This window comes from Bufo bufo, chromosome 5 (genome assembly GCF_905171765.1).
Source record: "Bufo bufo chromosome 5, aBufBuf1.1, whole genome shotgun sequence".
Lineage (NCBI taxonomy): Eukaryota > Metazoa > Chordata > Amphibia > Anura > Bufonidae > Bufo > Bufo bufo.
The window spans coordinates 135,108,029-135,124,800 of record NC_053393.1 but is presented as its reverse complement, the minus strand read 5'-3'; the positions used below and the strand labels follow the sequence as shown (position 1 = coordinate 135,124,800).

Here is a 16,772-nt window from a genome sequence, read left to right as displayed (position 1 = left end):
GCTTTGTTCTGGCAGCGCAGCTCTTGCAAACTGCTGATATTGATGATGTAGGTTGTAAAGATAGCTCACTACTTAAAGTTTTTTCTATAATGCCCCCCCATAAGCTCAGGCCCATCACAGAGGTTGTACTTACCTCGCTCCCCATACCGGCACGGTTGCTGCATCTCCCCAGCGGGCGGATGAAAACATCTGGTGTCGGGGGAGGGGGGGGGGGGGGCTGGGAGCCAATAGCAGGCCGAGACAAGAACAAGCCTCGCTAGCATCACCTGCGATTCTAGGGAGGCTTGTTTCTGTTGTGGCCTGCTATTGGCAGCCCCCCTCCACACACCGAATGTTTTAATCCGGGCGACAGGAAGATGCAGCGGCGGCTCTGCTGGGGAGCGAGATAAGTATAACCTATGTGAGAGGCCCAGGCATGGGGGAGGGCATTATAGAACTTGGATAACCCCTTTAGGTCCACGAGAACCCTTTTAAACAGAAGTTTGCATTCAAAGACTACAAGTAGAGACCCCAAAATAGAAGTAAACAGAAGAAATATCAGAAAAATATCTATCATTTCAACAATGGAAAATCCCTTTAAAGAGAGCCTGTTACCACAAAACACAGTGCAATCTGCAGGCAACGTATTATAGCGTAGGAGTAGCTGAACAAATTGATATATAGTTTTGTAGGAAAAAATTCTGCAAAACTTGAAATTTATACATTTAAACCTCTGCTCTTACTGAATTTTAGTCCGCCCCTGTGTACAATGTAGCTCAAAAAGAGCAGAGGTTTAAATGTATAAATTACAAGTGTTACTGAATCTTGAACAGTAAAACTATGTATCGATCTGCTCACCTTCTCCTGCTCTATAATGTGCTGCTTGCAGATTGCAATGCATTTTGTTGTGACAGGCTCTCTTTAAGACATTCACACACTGCAGATATGGGCAGTATTTTTCTTCAGTACTTGTAAGCAATCGCCAAGACTGGATCCTAAGCACAGGGCAAATATAATGGAGAGAAAGAATCATCAATTTTCTCTTTAATTCAATCCAGACTTTTGGCTTAAAAATAAAATGCTGATGTAAAATATTGTTCAAATCTGCAATGTGTAAATGAGGTCTAAATGTATCTTAAAACAAGACACTCTGTTGCTACAGACCTGTTGTTCTGCTATAAGGGAGATCCTGAGGTTCTGCAATTCTTCCGTTTTTTCCCTATCCAGCTGGTCAATTTGCTCAGAAATTAGCTGTTTCTCCTGCTGAAGCTTTTCCTGAAGCTCACAAACCAGACTATGTGCAAACCCAGAAGAACTTAACGGAGAAGAGAGAATTAATAACAAACCAATGAAACAACATTAATGTTAACAATATGATTACATTACTTTCTTAAAATAATAGTTTTTTTCAGTAATTACATCTTTTACTTAGTCTCTTAACACAACCATTTAAGGGAACCTGTCACCACAGAGTGCAGTGCAATCTGCAGGCAGCATGTTATAGAGCGGGAGGAGCTGAGCAGACTGATATATAGTTTTATGGGAAAAAATATCAGTAAAACTTGTAATTTATACATTTATATCTCTGCTATTTCTGACTTCCTTGTACATGGGGTAAGATGGCAATGACTATGTGTATACAGACTAAAATGACAGAGATGAACTGAATATTTTCCAGCTAAGCCATCTATCAATCTGCTCTATAACATGCTGCTTGCAGAATTCACTGCATTTCATGGTGGCAGGTCCTCTTGAAACAAGCTTTCTGAGGTATCAGAATTCCAACAAAAGATCTGATTCTGGCATGTCCAAAATGTAATGCCTATTATGCCAAATCTCTATTTTACACTGTTTTTCTGGTATTCATATACAGTCATCTCTCAGGATACAATATTTTCAACATACAATAGTCTTTTTTGGGCCATCGTAAGTGGAAACTAGACTCAACATACAATAGCTCAGGCTCAGATCGAACCAATCAACACGGCCATTTTATTAGCAAAACACCTTTACTGGTTGTCTATTGGCTCCCCTGTAGACTGCCCCCTGTCTGTGTCGGGATAAGCTGCGACTTTGGACACTAGGTGAGCTGCGACTTTATTTTTCCGTTACGTGTACTGTACCGTATGTACTATGCAAGACCCTGAAGAAGCTCCTGCCCTCACCATAGAACCTGTTTTACAGCTTCCAGCACCTATTCCTGTTTTACAGAATGACTTGCTTTATCTGTCTTAGTTATCTGCTTATTTTTCTTAATAATTCACTTTTTCTTGTTTTGAGATGACCTTTTGGGCCTTTGGAACCAATTACTGATTTGCAGTAGACTTATGGACTCAAGTTACAATGGTTTGAACATACAATGGTCATTCCAGAGCCAATTATTATTGTAATTTGAGGGACCACTGTACTTTCAGGGTGCCTTGGTTCCCTTAGTTTGGTCTGTTATAGCGTGCATGATCCCAGAATTCAGTGCTTCTCCAGACATGTCATATTAGCTGTGCCCTCAGTCACTGCAGAAGTACTATAAGGTACAGAGACCGTGCAATGCCACTCTCCCACATGTGCACTGACTAGAAAGAGTCTGGATGTGATATAATGAGCTATTGGGGGGGGTTAAAGGGGTTCTCTGGGAATTAAGAAAATTAAAAGTACTTAAGTATTACTTTATTTTAATACCTTTCATTACTTAGAATGGCTAGTTTTGTCTGCGGAGCAATCACTAGGAGAAATAAAATGGCCGCCGTCCTACCAGAACCTGTCCTAATCACACAGGAGGACAAGTAACTTCACAACACTGAGCTGAAGAGCTGCCTCATCCTCCTCTCTGCTCTGCGGGAATGGAAATCAGGAGACATGAAGTACAAAGAGGAGGGTGGGGGTAATGAGCAGCAGCACTTGTATGCAGTCTCCATTACCACAGCCCCATATCACCACAGTCTGCCCGTCCTCTCTGTACTTCATGTCTCCTCTGAACTAAATTTCCTAGAGATTCAGCTAAAGTTCTTATCAGCTGTATTCAGGATCATAATCCCTGACAAGTAGAGAGACGGAGGAGGGAGCCATTTACCTCAGTGTTGTGAAGTAACTTGCCCTGCTGTGTGATTAGGACAGGTTCAGTGTGTACTGGTAGGACAGCGGCCATTTTGTTTCCCCTGATGATTGCTCCCCAGACAAAATGAGCCATTATAACTAATGAAAGGTATATGGAAATACATTTATTATGAAGTAATATTTTAGTATTTCATTAAGTCATTTTCTTAATTCCCGGAGACCCCCTTTAAGGAAGGACTTCATGGATGACAGAACCTTGGATGTTAAGAAACCAATTCACAACACTGCAGAGCACAAAACGGAGGTTGCTGTGAAACTCATCTGAAAACATTAGTAAGTTGAGGCAAGTAAGGCAATTATAAAAAAAAAAAGCCTCATTAAGCTTGGTGTGAATGTCATGGGAGAGATTTCTTTAAGGGGTTGTACATAATAATGAAAAATCTGAGCAATGTTGCCAAATACTGTAAAATTATTACATACACCTCTTTCCCTGCCTCAGTTCTCAGCACCACCAGTCCGATCCATCTCCCGCTGGTTGTTTAAAGACGGAGGTGGTGAGGAGCAGTTATACATGACTGCTGCAGCCAATCACTATCCTCAGAGGCGTATGGTGTGTGAGATTGCTGAGCACTGTGATTGGCTGCAGCAGTCAAGTGATGTTCACAGTGACAGTGCCTATATACGGCATGTGACTGCTGCAGCCAATCACTGTCCTCAGATGTACTGCGATTAGCTGCAGTGGTCACATGCCATGTACTTTACATGATGGTGATGTGCACGGTGACGTGTGACTGCTGCAGCCAAACACTGTCCTCAGAGGTCTCATGTCAAATACAGCTGAGGACAGTGATTGGCTGCAGTGGTCACATGTCATACACCTGCAAGTCACAGCTGCAGTCTGAATACGAACAGTGGGAGAAGGCCAGGACCGGTATATCTTGGGCCGTTCTAATTTCAGAAATTGGAATCTCCTTCTCCAATGAGCAAGTGCAGAATATCCCAGATAATCCCTTTTCAAAAGTTCAGAGTTGATGCCCTCAATTTTAAAGAGTAGAAAGATAAAAATTGACATACTATGAATTTCCTTCTTTTGTGCTATCCAGCTATTCTAGTGGTTCGGGGGTTCTCTAGTGACAGATTCTCTTCAAAGAGTAGCCATATTATGTAATGCGGTTTACTTCTGCCCTGGCCATGTCATGATCACAAGCTATGCCCATGGCCAGCAGAAGGGTCCGTCACGTGACCAGAACATGAGCTCCAGAAAACTCTTGGTGAATTGACACACAATTAGAAAGTTACATAGCTTTTCAACGCACAAGAAATAAACTTTAACTGCTGAAACCAGAATACTTCTTAATAAAGTGGGAGAGAGTTCGTCCACTATGCCTTGTATTAGCGAGCAGAAGGGTAGTCAGACGCCTTGTGGCTTTTCCAATAGAGCCACTGAAACTGCTTTGGCTTGAAAAAAGAAGCAAGTAAGGTAACAGAAACATATTATTATATTAAAGGGTTGTGTCACTTCAACAAATGGCATTCATGATGTAGAGAAAGTTAATACAAGGCACTTACTAATGTAGTGTGATTGTCCATGTTGCCTCCTTTCCTGGCTGGATTCATTTTTCCATCACATTATACACAGCTCATATCCAGGGGTTACCACCGCCCTGCAATCCAGCAGCAGTGGCCGAACGGTGCTGGCCTATGTGGAAACGGTGCTGGCCTATGTGGAAACGGTGCTGGCCTATGTGCACTCCTGTGGTCCCGGCCGGCTTTCTTTCCTATAGTGTGCAAGCACGACCGCCACTGATGGATTTACAGGGTGGTTGTAACCATGGATATGTGCAGTGTAATATGGACAATCACTGTACATTAGCAAGTGCCTTGTATTAACTTTTTCGACATGATAAATGCTATTTGCTGAAGTGAGACAACCCCTTTAAAGGGGTATTCCCATCTCAGACAATAAGGCACATCTCTAGAATATGCCCCCATTGTCCGATAGGGGCAGGTCTCACCTCTGGGACCCACACCTATCTCTAAAACGAAGCCTGAAAAATGGTGGCCAGCAGTGCTGGGTCCGGCCACCTATTTGCCTGCTGAAAATAGACAAGCAGCGCGCTCAGCTATTTTCAGAGTCCCCATAGAAACTAATGGGAGCGAACTGTGCTTGCATGGCCACCGCTTCCATTCACTTCTATGGGGCCGCCGAAAATAGCCGAGTCAGCGCTCAGCTATTTTCAGTGGGCCCATAGAAATAAATGGAGAGCGGCAACGCATGTGCGATGCGCCCTCCTTCACTTTATCAGCTGTGTCTACAAGATAGGTGCGGGTTCCATAGGTGCCCTAGCGATATGCCCCCATTGTCTGAGATGGGAAAACCCCTTTAAAGGTTTGATGGGTGAATTATAACAGCATGCATGACAGCAATTATAACCGCATGTCAAGAAATGAGAAGAAATAGAAAACGGATGGTGGTAACTTGGGAGGATATAAAACAAGAGATCAGGGTGGGAAAATAAGGAAATAATTTAAAACTAAGTGGGTGGTGAAGTGAATGGACTCAAATTCAAAGGAAAGCCTGCTACTTGTCAAAGGCTGTCAAAAATCTGGTACAGATTCAGAAAGAAATAGCTGACTATATAAACTAGACAAATAAGGCTAAAAAAATGGAAGTTACTCTGTGTGCATTCCATTTCCGTATCACAAAAAAAGAACATGTCCTATTATTGTCCGCATTAAGGACAAGGATAGGACTGTTCTATTAGGGGCCAGCTGTTCCGTTCTGCAAAATACGGAATGCAGATGGACGGCATCTGTATTTTTTGTGGATCCGTTTTCTGTGGACCGCAAAAAACATACAGTCGTGTGCATGAGGCCTAATAGAGTAACCTTTCAAGTAATTTAAAAAATTCTGCTCTGGTGCCAACTTCTAAGGCAGTATTCCGCAGCAAACCATTCATCAAATATAGGGCCCAGGCCTATTAGCCATTTGTGTCCAAAAAAATAATGTTCACAAATTTTATCCAAGTAATGTAAATAATTAGTAAAAGTATTGGATTATGACAGAAAACTAATTAAACATAGATTTTCTTTTACCAAGCATGGAAAAAGAAATAATGACCTCTTCCTACCTCTTGCTTAACTCCTGCTCAAGGAGTTGAATTTTTTCTAAAAGTTCTTTTTCAGCAGATTGCCTGTTTATGTCAAAGTCTTTAAGGGCAGGGCGCGCACATTCCTCTTTATCAGACGCACACTTCTGTGCAGGCGATTCTCTTTCTAGCTTTTGTGCGCTGAAAATTTGATCTCGCTCTTCCTCAAGTTTCCGAATGGATGATTCATAACTGTCTTTCTGCTCCTTCAAAGACCTCTCGTGATCTTCAAGTGCTTTCAAACTACTATCCAGTTGGCGACGTAGGACACTTATCTCTTCCTGGAGCCTGCTCTCTGTTTCTAGAGCTTTTTGATGGACAGACGTTAAATGGCAAATGTCTCTTTGCAATGAACTGGCTTCGGCGCCATGCCTTTCTAAAATCTCTGAAATACACAGATTTTTTTCAGCTGTCAATAGTGTTTTAAGTTGGCCAAGCCCTAGCTCATGCTCCTCTTTCTGAATTTGGATCAAGCTATTCAGTTTTTCAATCTCTTTCTTCAGGGTTTCTGTCTTCTCATCAAGTTGACATTTTAGGTCATCCTGTTGTTGCATTTTACTTTCCTTCAGGATTAACTTCATTTCGTCGATTTCTCCTTCTTTAATTGCTAACTCAACCTCCAATTTACATCGAACTGTGGACAGTTCGGAAAGTCTACAATTTAATTCTTGCAGCTGAGATTCCTTCTCCTGAGCCGAGGCTGTCGAAGACTCTCGCAATTGGTCAATCGTGAGCTTAGTATCATTCTTTAACTTTCCTAACCCACATTTATGTTCTGCTTTTATACCTTCGAGTTCTTGTGCATGCTGGAGCTTTAAATTTTCTTCCAACTCTTTCAAATGTGTTTGTTCCAAAATCGCGAACTCCTCCTTAAGTAGCCGGAGTTTTTCTTCATTCTCGGCATGAAGCTTCTTAAAATCCTCAAGCGCCGCTTCTCGAGACTGTTTCAGCATCTGAATTTCACACGTCTGCTCCCTCATGGCACTTTCAAGGCGGATAACTTTTTCATCCTTTTCACTCTGTAAACAAAGGAAGGTTTCATTTTCCCTTCTGATTGCAGCAAATTCATTATCCTTACTCTGCAAATCCTCGTTTAGGGCAGCAATGTCATGTTTCAACTTGGCCATGGTTTCCTCATTTACTTCACGATCTTGTTTTGATACGTGAAGTTGCTTCTCATATGATTCCTCCAAAAGCTGCAATTCCTCCAAATGTTTTGCTTTTAAGGCGGTTTCAAGAGAAACCTTGGCGCGTTCAATCATATTGAGAACTTCAGCAGAAACAGTCTTAACAGCATTTGCAAATTCACTCTGCTCTCTTTGTACATGCTTCCTCAAATGGCAAAGCTCTTCCTTGAAATTCCTCAAGTTAGCTTGTGATTCCTGGGCAACCATTTTACATTTCTCCAGACAAATTTTTAAAGAAGCATTTTCAACACTGTCATCTTTTGCTTTACTTTTTGTATCCTGCATACGTCTGTTGTCTATTGCATTTATAACAGAGGAATACAGGGACTCCACCATCATTTCTGGACTCTGTGTATCGCTAATATTGGGAGAGACAAGATTCTCCTCTATAACAAACTCATTGACGGCAGACATAAAATCTGATTCTGGACTATCTGCTAATGAGTCCAAATCCAAAGAACCCTGTTTAATAGCCTGTTCAATATTTGGATGGGGAATTGTTTCAAAGTCAAATGTATGAGCGTCAATGCTGTCTGGAGACAGTTCTTCTAAAGGTCCTGGAATGGCAACAGAAGGACAAATGGGACCCTGAAGACTGAGTGATGGAGGAGACTTGGATGAGGTAGTAGCTGTAGTTTCGGTTGCATTTTCAATCCTTGGTGTCGTTGTAGACTGGGGGGAAAGCTGGCCATTAGAAGCCTAAAAATAAAAGCAGAGATATGAGGTAAGGTGACAGTATTCGACAAAGAAATATTATTACTGAGGTTACAAAAATTTAAATGTGATGTTATTCAGCCAGTGTTTTACATAAATGTTTCCTTTTGCCAGTAAGGAATACAATTTTTGAAATGCTATACCTTTTGTTCATTCAGAAGATCTGTAATGGTCTGTGACATTTCATCCAAACTTTGTGCAGCTTTTACCAGGTTATGAAGAGCACGTACATGCTGGTGTAGAGGCTCAAAATCACAAAGTAAGGGCACCCTAAAGGGGGAAAAGACAAACCGCTAAATGAAATTTTATGAAAAGTGCTTATTTCCAGAGGAGAACCTATACAATGAGAGGCAGGACAATTCACTCCGTACAACATGCAGAGCAGAGGTGCATTCAGAAAGTTTCCAGGAATCAAGTCACCTATACTGACCGTATGACTTCCAATAAGAATGGAGGATTCTTTTTGAATGGATATTCTGATCAAAAGGAAACTTGCCCTTTTTATTTTTTGCACAATGAGGTATAGTTCTGAATCTCATTGTCCCCTGTAACCCCTTAAAAGGGATTATTCACCTTTGGTAAGTGTTTCTTCAGACACCCTAGCCAGTGAAGCTGGACTTATGGGGGTAATCATACTTGATCCCCACTGCTGCGTATTGGTTCCACTGCTGACCCGCGGGCTCGGCAGGTTCCAGGTGTCCCTACATGAACATCTGGTTTGACGCGGAGTCACGCGAATGATGCAGCCAAACACCATGAGGCACATCATTGGTTCATATTTTACATGGGTGACATGTGACTGCTGCAGCCCGTCACTGGCTGCAAGAGTCATTTAAAGGCTATGTACACCTTTCGGGACAATTTTTTATTATTGCATTGTAATTATTTTGAGCTAAAAATGTTTTTTTTCAATTGGTCTTAAAAATATGACGTTTTTATAGATTTTTTTTATGTGTACAGAGCTGAGATGCTGTAGTAGCAGCCTGTGGATTTTCTGTCTTTTCCGTCATCTGGGGACAAGACAGACTCCTTATCTCTGCTCTCATAAACACTCATTAAAGCTGAATCCTTATCTTACTGATAAGAATGTGGCTTAAATAAGTGTATATGATCTCTTAGTAGTTTGGAGATAAGGATTATTAGATGACGAAAGTGAAAGTACCAGTCACACAGTTAGAAAAACAGTTAACCCTTTGTGACAGAATGGCTCAATATTTTTAATAAAGGACAATTAAAAATATGATTTTTAGCAAAAAATTTGTAAAATGCAATCATAAACAAAAATTGCCACCAAAGGTGTACATAGCCTTTAAATACGCGTCAAACTGGATGTTGACTCAGGGAGACCTGGGACCTGCAGAGCTGGTTGGGCAGCAATAGAGCCCGAACCCAGTGATGGCGATCAAGTAATAATTAAAGAACAGGGGAGGAGGTATCAAATGGAAGCATTCCTCAATAATTAGCAAAATAATGTACTTTTATTATACAAAAATAATTGAGCAGACGTTCAAAACACATGAACTGTGTCAACCACACACAAGTAGTGTGCAATGATAGGTACAACCTCTATGACCAGTAATCCACAAGAAATAATGAATATGAACGCAGGCTGCAATACAAAATGATAGCCAGAATATCAGGATAAAGTGCACAGTGCAAGAATATAAATCATCCAACATAATTCAAATACATGATTAAAGGGGTTGTCTCACTTCAGCAAATAGCATTTATTATGTAGAAAAACTTAATAAAAGTCACTTACTAATGTATTGTGATTGTCCATATTGCTTCCTTTGCTGACTGGATTCATTTTTCCACAATATACACTGCTCGTTTCCCTGATTATGACCACCTTGCAATCCATCAGTGGTGGTTGTGCTTGCACACTACTGGAAAACGTAGTGGCCTATCTGGTGGCCAGGACCGCAGGACGTGCTTTTTCCTATAGTGTGCAAGCACGGCCACTGCTGCTGTATTGCAGGGTGGTGGTCTGTATCCATGGAAATGAGCAGTGTATAATATGATGGAAAAATGTATCCAGCCAGCAAAGGAGGCAATATGGACAATCACATTACATTAGTAAGTGTCTTGTATTAACTTTGTCTACATGATAAATGCTATTTGCTGAAGTGAGACAACCCCTTTAAGATAAACAAGGAAAAAGATGGGAAAAGGTGTCCATTTTTCTTTTACGGCGTTCACCGCATAGGAGAGATTTTTTTATATTTTAATAGTTTGGACTTTTCAGACGTGGCGATATGTAATATTTTATTTATTTATCGTTTATATATTTTATATGTAAAATTGGGAAAGGGGGTGATTTATACTTAATATTTTGGTGTGTTTTTTTAAACTTTTTTTTTTTTTACAGTTTATTTCATAACTATTTCCGCCCTTAGGGGCTAGAACCTGGGATCTTTTAATCCCTTGTCTATTCACCCTGATAGAGCTCTATTAGGGTGAATAGGATCTTACACACTCCCTGCTGCCCTGTGCATAGTACACACAGCAGCATGGAGCTTACCATGGCCCCAGGATTACACTGCTGGGGCTCCGATCAGAAGCTGCCACTGCCACCAATGAGAGGAGGTGAGGGGACTCTGTTGCCACTGCCACCAATGATTTTAATACTGGGAAGGGGGGGTTGCACTGCGCCACCAATGTTTTTAATACTGTTGAGGGGGGGCACTGCGGCACCAATATTTTTTATACTGTGGTGGGGAGGGCGCACTGCACCACCAATTATAATTAACGTTAATTATACAAATACATTCGGCGACAGAAACGCATTGCCGGCACCCGACCTCTGACAGGAAGCTGCGATCAGCGGCAGTTAACCCCTCAGATGTGGCCCCTGAGTGGTTAATTGCCGTGGATCGCAGAGCCCTGTCAGAGGCAGGGTGCCGGCAATGTGTTTCTTCCGCCGCCTGCATTCGTAATGTATTAAACGTTAGTTATCATTGGTGGCAGCAGCACAGGGGGAGGGAGAGACTGCTTCCTTTTTCCCTGTGCTGCTGAGGGAACATGGCGCACGCTGAGAGCAGTGCGATCCATATTCTCTGATACTGGGCTGTGGAGTAGCACAGCCTAGTATCGATAAAAGACAAATACCGGTATCGTATCAATACCGGGCTAAAAGTATCGATTGGGTATCGAAAGTTCGATACCGAAACAACCCTACTGCGGTCAATAGCGACTTCAGCATTTGTGCGGTTAGACAAAGGAAGAAGAAGCACCTTTTGTCCTAATTGCCCACTACATAAAACAAAAACAAAAAAGGCTCAATTAAGTTTTAACCATATTTGGAATTATCACATCCTAAAATATCCGAAATATTACAATATGACATTATTTATCACGCATGGTGAATGCCATCAAGAAGAAAAAAAAAAATCCCAATGCCAGAATGGCTGTTTTTGGTCTCCTCTCTCAGGCCCCGACACAGCAATGTTAACAGAAAAAAAACAAGGAAAGTTAGGGGTGTCAGAATATGATAATAGAAAGCATTTTCTTAAATTTTTTTTTATTTTTTATTTAAAGTAGCAAAACAGAAAAAAAGGTTTGGCATCGCTCTAATTATACTGACCTGCAAAATAAACTTAAAGGGGTCCTCCAGGATTTAAAATGGCTACCAACAACCTGTCCTAGAATGTGGGCAGGACTGGCTGCACTACACGCCTCTACAATAGATGGTAGCGATGGGATCCTGCCTATAATATGCCACCATTGCTGAGCAGCCTGACAGGAACGCTCACCAATGTGTAGTATATGCTATAGGCAGCTCTGCAAGCCGAGTCAATTAGTCCTGCTCACATTCTAGGTTAGGTTGCTTATGGCCATCTTAAATCATTATCAGAGAACCCCTTAAGGGTCCATTCAGACGTCCATATGTGTTTTGCGGTCTGCAAAACACGGACACCGGTAATGTGCGTTCAGTTGCGGACAAGAATAGGACATGTTCTATTTTTTTCGGGAACAGAATTGCGGATCCGGAAGTGCGGATCCGGAAATACGGATGAAGACAGCACATAGTGTGCTGTCCGCATTCGTTCCGGCCCCATTGACAAGGAATGGGTCCGCACCCGTTCCACAAAATTGTGGAACGGATACGGACCCAAGTTGCGGACGTGTGAATGGATATTTAACGTGTTTTTTTTTTTTTTTACAATGCAAATCCCAATATGAAACCAAAATATAACGGGGGAACTGTGTTTTTCCCATTTCATTCCATATATTTTTTTAGCTGTTTCTTATTATATGAAATATAATACAAGTACAACTTGATCTTCAAAATTCAAGCCCTCCTATGGTTGAGTTATGGCCCTGAGATTCTAGGGGAAAAACAAAGATGTTGCTACAAAAATTGGTGTGGTCCTTACAGGGGTTGTCCCATTTCGGTCTTTCATTGCCAAGATGGGAATAACCACAGTCGCCTCCGGAGTCACGGAAACAGCATAGCACTGTTTGAGTAGCTCCCATTAACTGCTATTGAAGTTATGGAAACAGTGGAGTACCAGAAGCTCATCCATTTCTGTAACTCTGCCGTATTTTACTGCCGTATTGGCCATAAAAGGCTGATTTGGGACAACCGCCTTAAGGAGGACCTATCACCCTAAAATGCAGATCAATCTACAGGCAGCACGTTATAGAGCAGGAGAAGCTCAACTCAGATTGATATATAGTTTGGTGGGAAAAGATTCAGTAAAAATTTCACCCAAAGTACCCGATGTAGTAGAGTTAACACTCATGCTTTCTGAGATGTGTTAAAACTAAACAAACACCTTCAATTGCTTTTCAATGGATTTTGTTTCAAGATATCACGATGATTTAAAGGGCTTCTACCACCAGAAATACTGTTATGTAGCTGACTGACATTAGCGATGTTCTAATGTCAGCACTACATAACAGTATGTTTCTAACGTTAGTCCCTGCAGCCGTTTTTGTTAAAAAAAAGCACTTTTATAATATGCTAATGAGCCTCTAGGTGCTATGTGGGCGTAAAATCAGCACCTAGAGGCTCCGTCCACTCACCCATTATGCCGCCCAGGTCCAGTGTTGTGCCCGCCCAGCTCCTCTTGATTGATGGCACGGTCCGCCGCATCGCTGCCGAAATCCTGCGCCTGCGCCGTTCACTTCTGTCTTCGGCGCAGTGAGTGAAGGCCGCTCTCCTGATGCCGGCTTCCTCACTGTGACGTAGTGAGGATTCCGGCACCAGGATCGCATCATTCACTCACTGCGCCTGCACCGAAGACGGAAGTGAACGGCACAGCCGTGGGATTTCGGCAGCGATGCGGCGGACCGTGCCATCAATCAAGAGAAGCTGGGCGGGCACAACACTGGACCTGGGCGGCATAATGGGTGAGTGGACGGAGCCTCTAGGTGCTGATTTTACTCCCACATAGCACCTAGAGGCTCATTAGCATATAATAAAAGTGCTTTTTTAACAAAAACGGCTGCAGGGACTAACGTTAGAAACATACTGTTATGTAGTGCTGACATTAGCGCATCGCTATATCAGTCAGCTACATAACAGTATTTCTGGTGGTAGAAGCCCTTTAAGAAATTTGAGTTAAGAGTTTGAGTGCTAACCCTGCTACATGTGGTATGGCTTCCTAAAACCCATAAAGGGGATTTGCTCTGTATTCTAAGGCTACTTTCACACTCGCGTTTTGGGTCGATCCGTCATGGATCTGCAAAAACGGATCCGTTAGAATAAGACAACCGCATGCATCCGTTATGAACGGATCAGTTTGTATTATCTGTAACATAGCCAAGACGGATCCGTCATGAACTCCTTTGAAAGTCAATGGGAGAAGGATCAGTTTTCTATTGTGCCAGAAAAAACTGATCCGTTTGGCTCAGTTTTGTCAAGTGGACACCAAAACGCTGCAGGCAGCGTTTTGGAATGGAGACGGAACGGAGGCAAACTGATGCATTCTGAGCGGATCCTTTTCCATTCAGAATGCATTAGGGCAAAACTGATCAGTTTTGGACCGATTGTGAGAGCCCTGAACGGATCTCACAAACGGAAAGCCAAAACGCCAGTGTGAAAGTAGCCTAATCTGCAAGTCCGTGTGACGCTCCCCACAGCCCACTCAGCAGCACCCATTATCCTACCATTATTATGGTATCTAAACGATGGCCTAATACATATATTAAAAAAAAAAGTTTGTTTCCCAGATGGATGGATCCACTTTAAAGATCACTTTTCTGCTTCATAAATAATAGACAACTGCAATGATCCCCAAGGGCTTCTGCTTGATGAAACTATTAAAGTTGAAATAGAGATGTACAATCATGCAAACCGTAAATCTTTTTCCACCCTCTAAAGTGAAATGGGATTCATTTTGTTTTGCACAATATTTCAAATGTCAGATATCATATGTGCTGCTTTTGAATGCAACCATCATTTAATAAGATTTATTTTCATCCAGGTCACCACCTGCTTGCTCTTATGACTCACCATTGTAGCTATATGAAATGTCAATAGGAACGGGAACATGAAAGATGGACTACACAGTATTTCAAAAGGCAGCATGCAATATAAATGAAGAGATCTTTTTAACCCCTTCTACCCCGGGCCAGTTTTCGCCCTCCTGCCCAGGCCATTTTTTGCAAATCTGACATGTGTCACTTTAAGTGGTAATAACTTTGGAACACTTTGACTTATCCAAGTCATTCAGAGAATGTTTTCTCGTCACACATTGTACTTCATGACAGTCATACATTTGAGTCAATATATTTCACCTTTATGTATAAAAAAAATATATTAAAATTGACAAAAAATTTGGAAAAATTGACAATTTTCTAATTTCTCTGCTTTTAAAACAGAAAGTGATACCATTCAGGAGAGATCTCCATCTGAAGCAGCCCTCCCCCGTCCACTCCCCCCCCCCCCCTCTTCTTTATAATACAGAGGAGATGGCTGCACACGACAATGCTGTGCGAAGAGGCTGCAGAATAGGAAAGTAGCACACGTTTGTGGGAGCTATCAGGTAAAACTGAAAATGATGAGCTTTTACGGGCTCATGCACATGACCGTATGTATTTTGCGGTCTGCAAAAAATATGGATGACATCCGCGTGCATTCCGTATTTTGTGGAACGGAACAGCTGGCCCCTAATAGATGAGCGCTATCTTTGTCCATAATGCGGACAATAATAGGACATGTTCTATTTTTCTGCGGAATGGACATGCGGACATACGGAAACGCAATGCACATGGAGTAACCGGAACGGACACTGAAAGAAAATAAGTTCAGGTGCATGAGCCCTAAAGCACTTATACAGCAGGGTGTACTATACCATTAGGGTATACTAAATGAAACGGCAGCTACACTAAGGTGAATCTGCCTCGGTGTGTCCCTACTCTTTTCTGCTATTATTTATATGCCACTAAAGACCTATAATACCAGATGGAAATATAACTAGTGCACTGACGACACTACATCCCATAGGATTATACCAGAAGGGTGTTAGGGTACTTTCACACTTGCGTTGTGAAGATCCGGCAGAACTGCTTGCCGGATCCGGAAATCCGTGTGCAAACGGATTGCATTTGTAGACGGATCTGGATGCTGATCTGTCTAACAAATGCATTAAAACACCGGATCCGTCTCTCCGGTGTCATCCGTAAAAATGGATGCAGTATTTATTTATTTTTTGCATTTTTAAAGTTCTGCGCAAACCGGAAAACCGGATCCGTTGTGCTGGAACCGGCATTAATGCCTTTCAATGGAAAATAATGCCGGATCTGGAATTCCAGCAAGTGTCCTGGAATTTTGGATGGAGAAAATACCATAAATACCGTAAGAGTGACTGAACTGAAGACATCCTGACGAATCCTGAACGGATTGCTCTCCATTCAGAATTCATTAGGATAAAACTGATCAGTTTTTTTTCCGGTATAGAGCCCCTAGGATGGAAGTCAATACCAGAAAACTTTAACGCAAGTGTGAAAGTACCCTTAGTGTGTACTCCCTACTGACCCAGCTACCCTGGCACCTGTAGCTCTATATAGCCACTTTAATCTGCATTTTGCTAGGCATATACCGTAAGTGGTCCGATTACCTTGTTAAAGGGTTGTCTCACTTCAGTAAGTGGCATTTACCTTGTAGAGAAAGTTAATACAAGTCACTTACTAATGTATTGTGATTGTCCATATTGCTTCCTTTGCTGGCTGGATTCATTTTTCTATCACATTATACACTGCTCGTTTCCATGGTTACAGACTACAGACCACCCTGCAATCCATCAGTGGTGGTCGTGCTTGCACAAAATAGGAAAAAGCACTGGCCTATGTGCACTAGCATGGTGCCGGCCATCAGAGAGGGTGATGCTTTTTCCTATAGTGTGCAAGCACGACCACCACTGATGGATTGCAGGGTGGTCTGTAACCATGGAAACGAGCAGTGTATAATGTGATAGAAAAATGAATCCAGCCAGCAAAGGAGGCAATATGGACAATCACAATACATTAGTACCGTATTTTTCGACCTATAAGACGCACCGGCCATTAAGACGCACCTAGGTTTTTGGGGAGGAAAATAAGGAAAAAAAATGTTTTAACCAAAAGGTGTGCTTTTGGTGGGTTTGGAACTAATGGTGGTCTGTGGATGACGGACACTGTTATGGGGGGATCTGTGGATGACGGACACTGTTATGGGGGGGATCTGTGGATGACGGACACTGTT

At 42.1% G+C, this 16,772-nt stretch overlaps 1 protein-coding gene across 3 annotated transcripts in view; it reads right to left on the bottom strand.

The window, feature by feature from the left end:
- RB1CC1 (RB1 inducible coiled-coil 1) overlaps positions 1–16,772 on the bottom strand; it is a 139,947-nt gene that overhangs the window by 32,449 nt on the left and 90,726 nt on the right. For all 3 annotated transcript variants that reach the window (XM_040434505.1, XM_040434507.1, XM_040434506.1), the window contains exons 13-15: positions 8,224–8,350; positions 6,162–8,065; positions 1,144–1,294 (exon numbers count right to left, since the gene is read on the bottom strand). In XM_040434505.1, the coding sequence (XP_040290439.1) occupies positions 1,144–1,294; positions 6,162–8,065; positions 8,224–8,350 (2,182 nt within the window). The remainder of the gene's footprint in view (positions 1–1,143; positions 1,295–6,161; positions 8,066–8,223; positions 8,351–16,772) is intronic.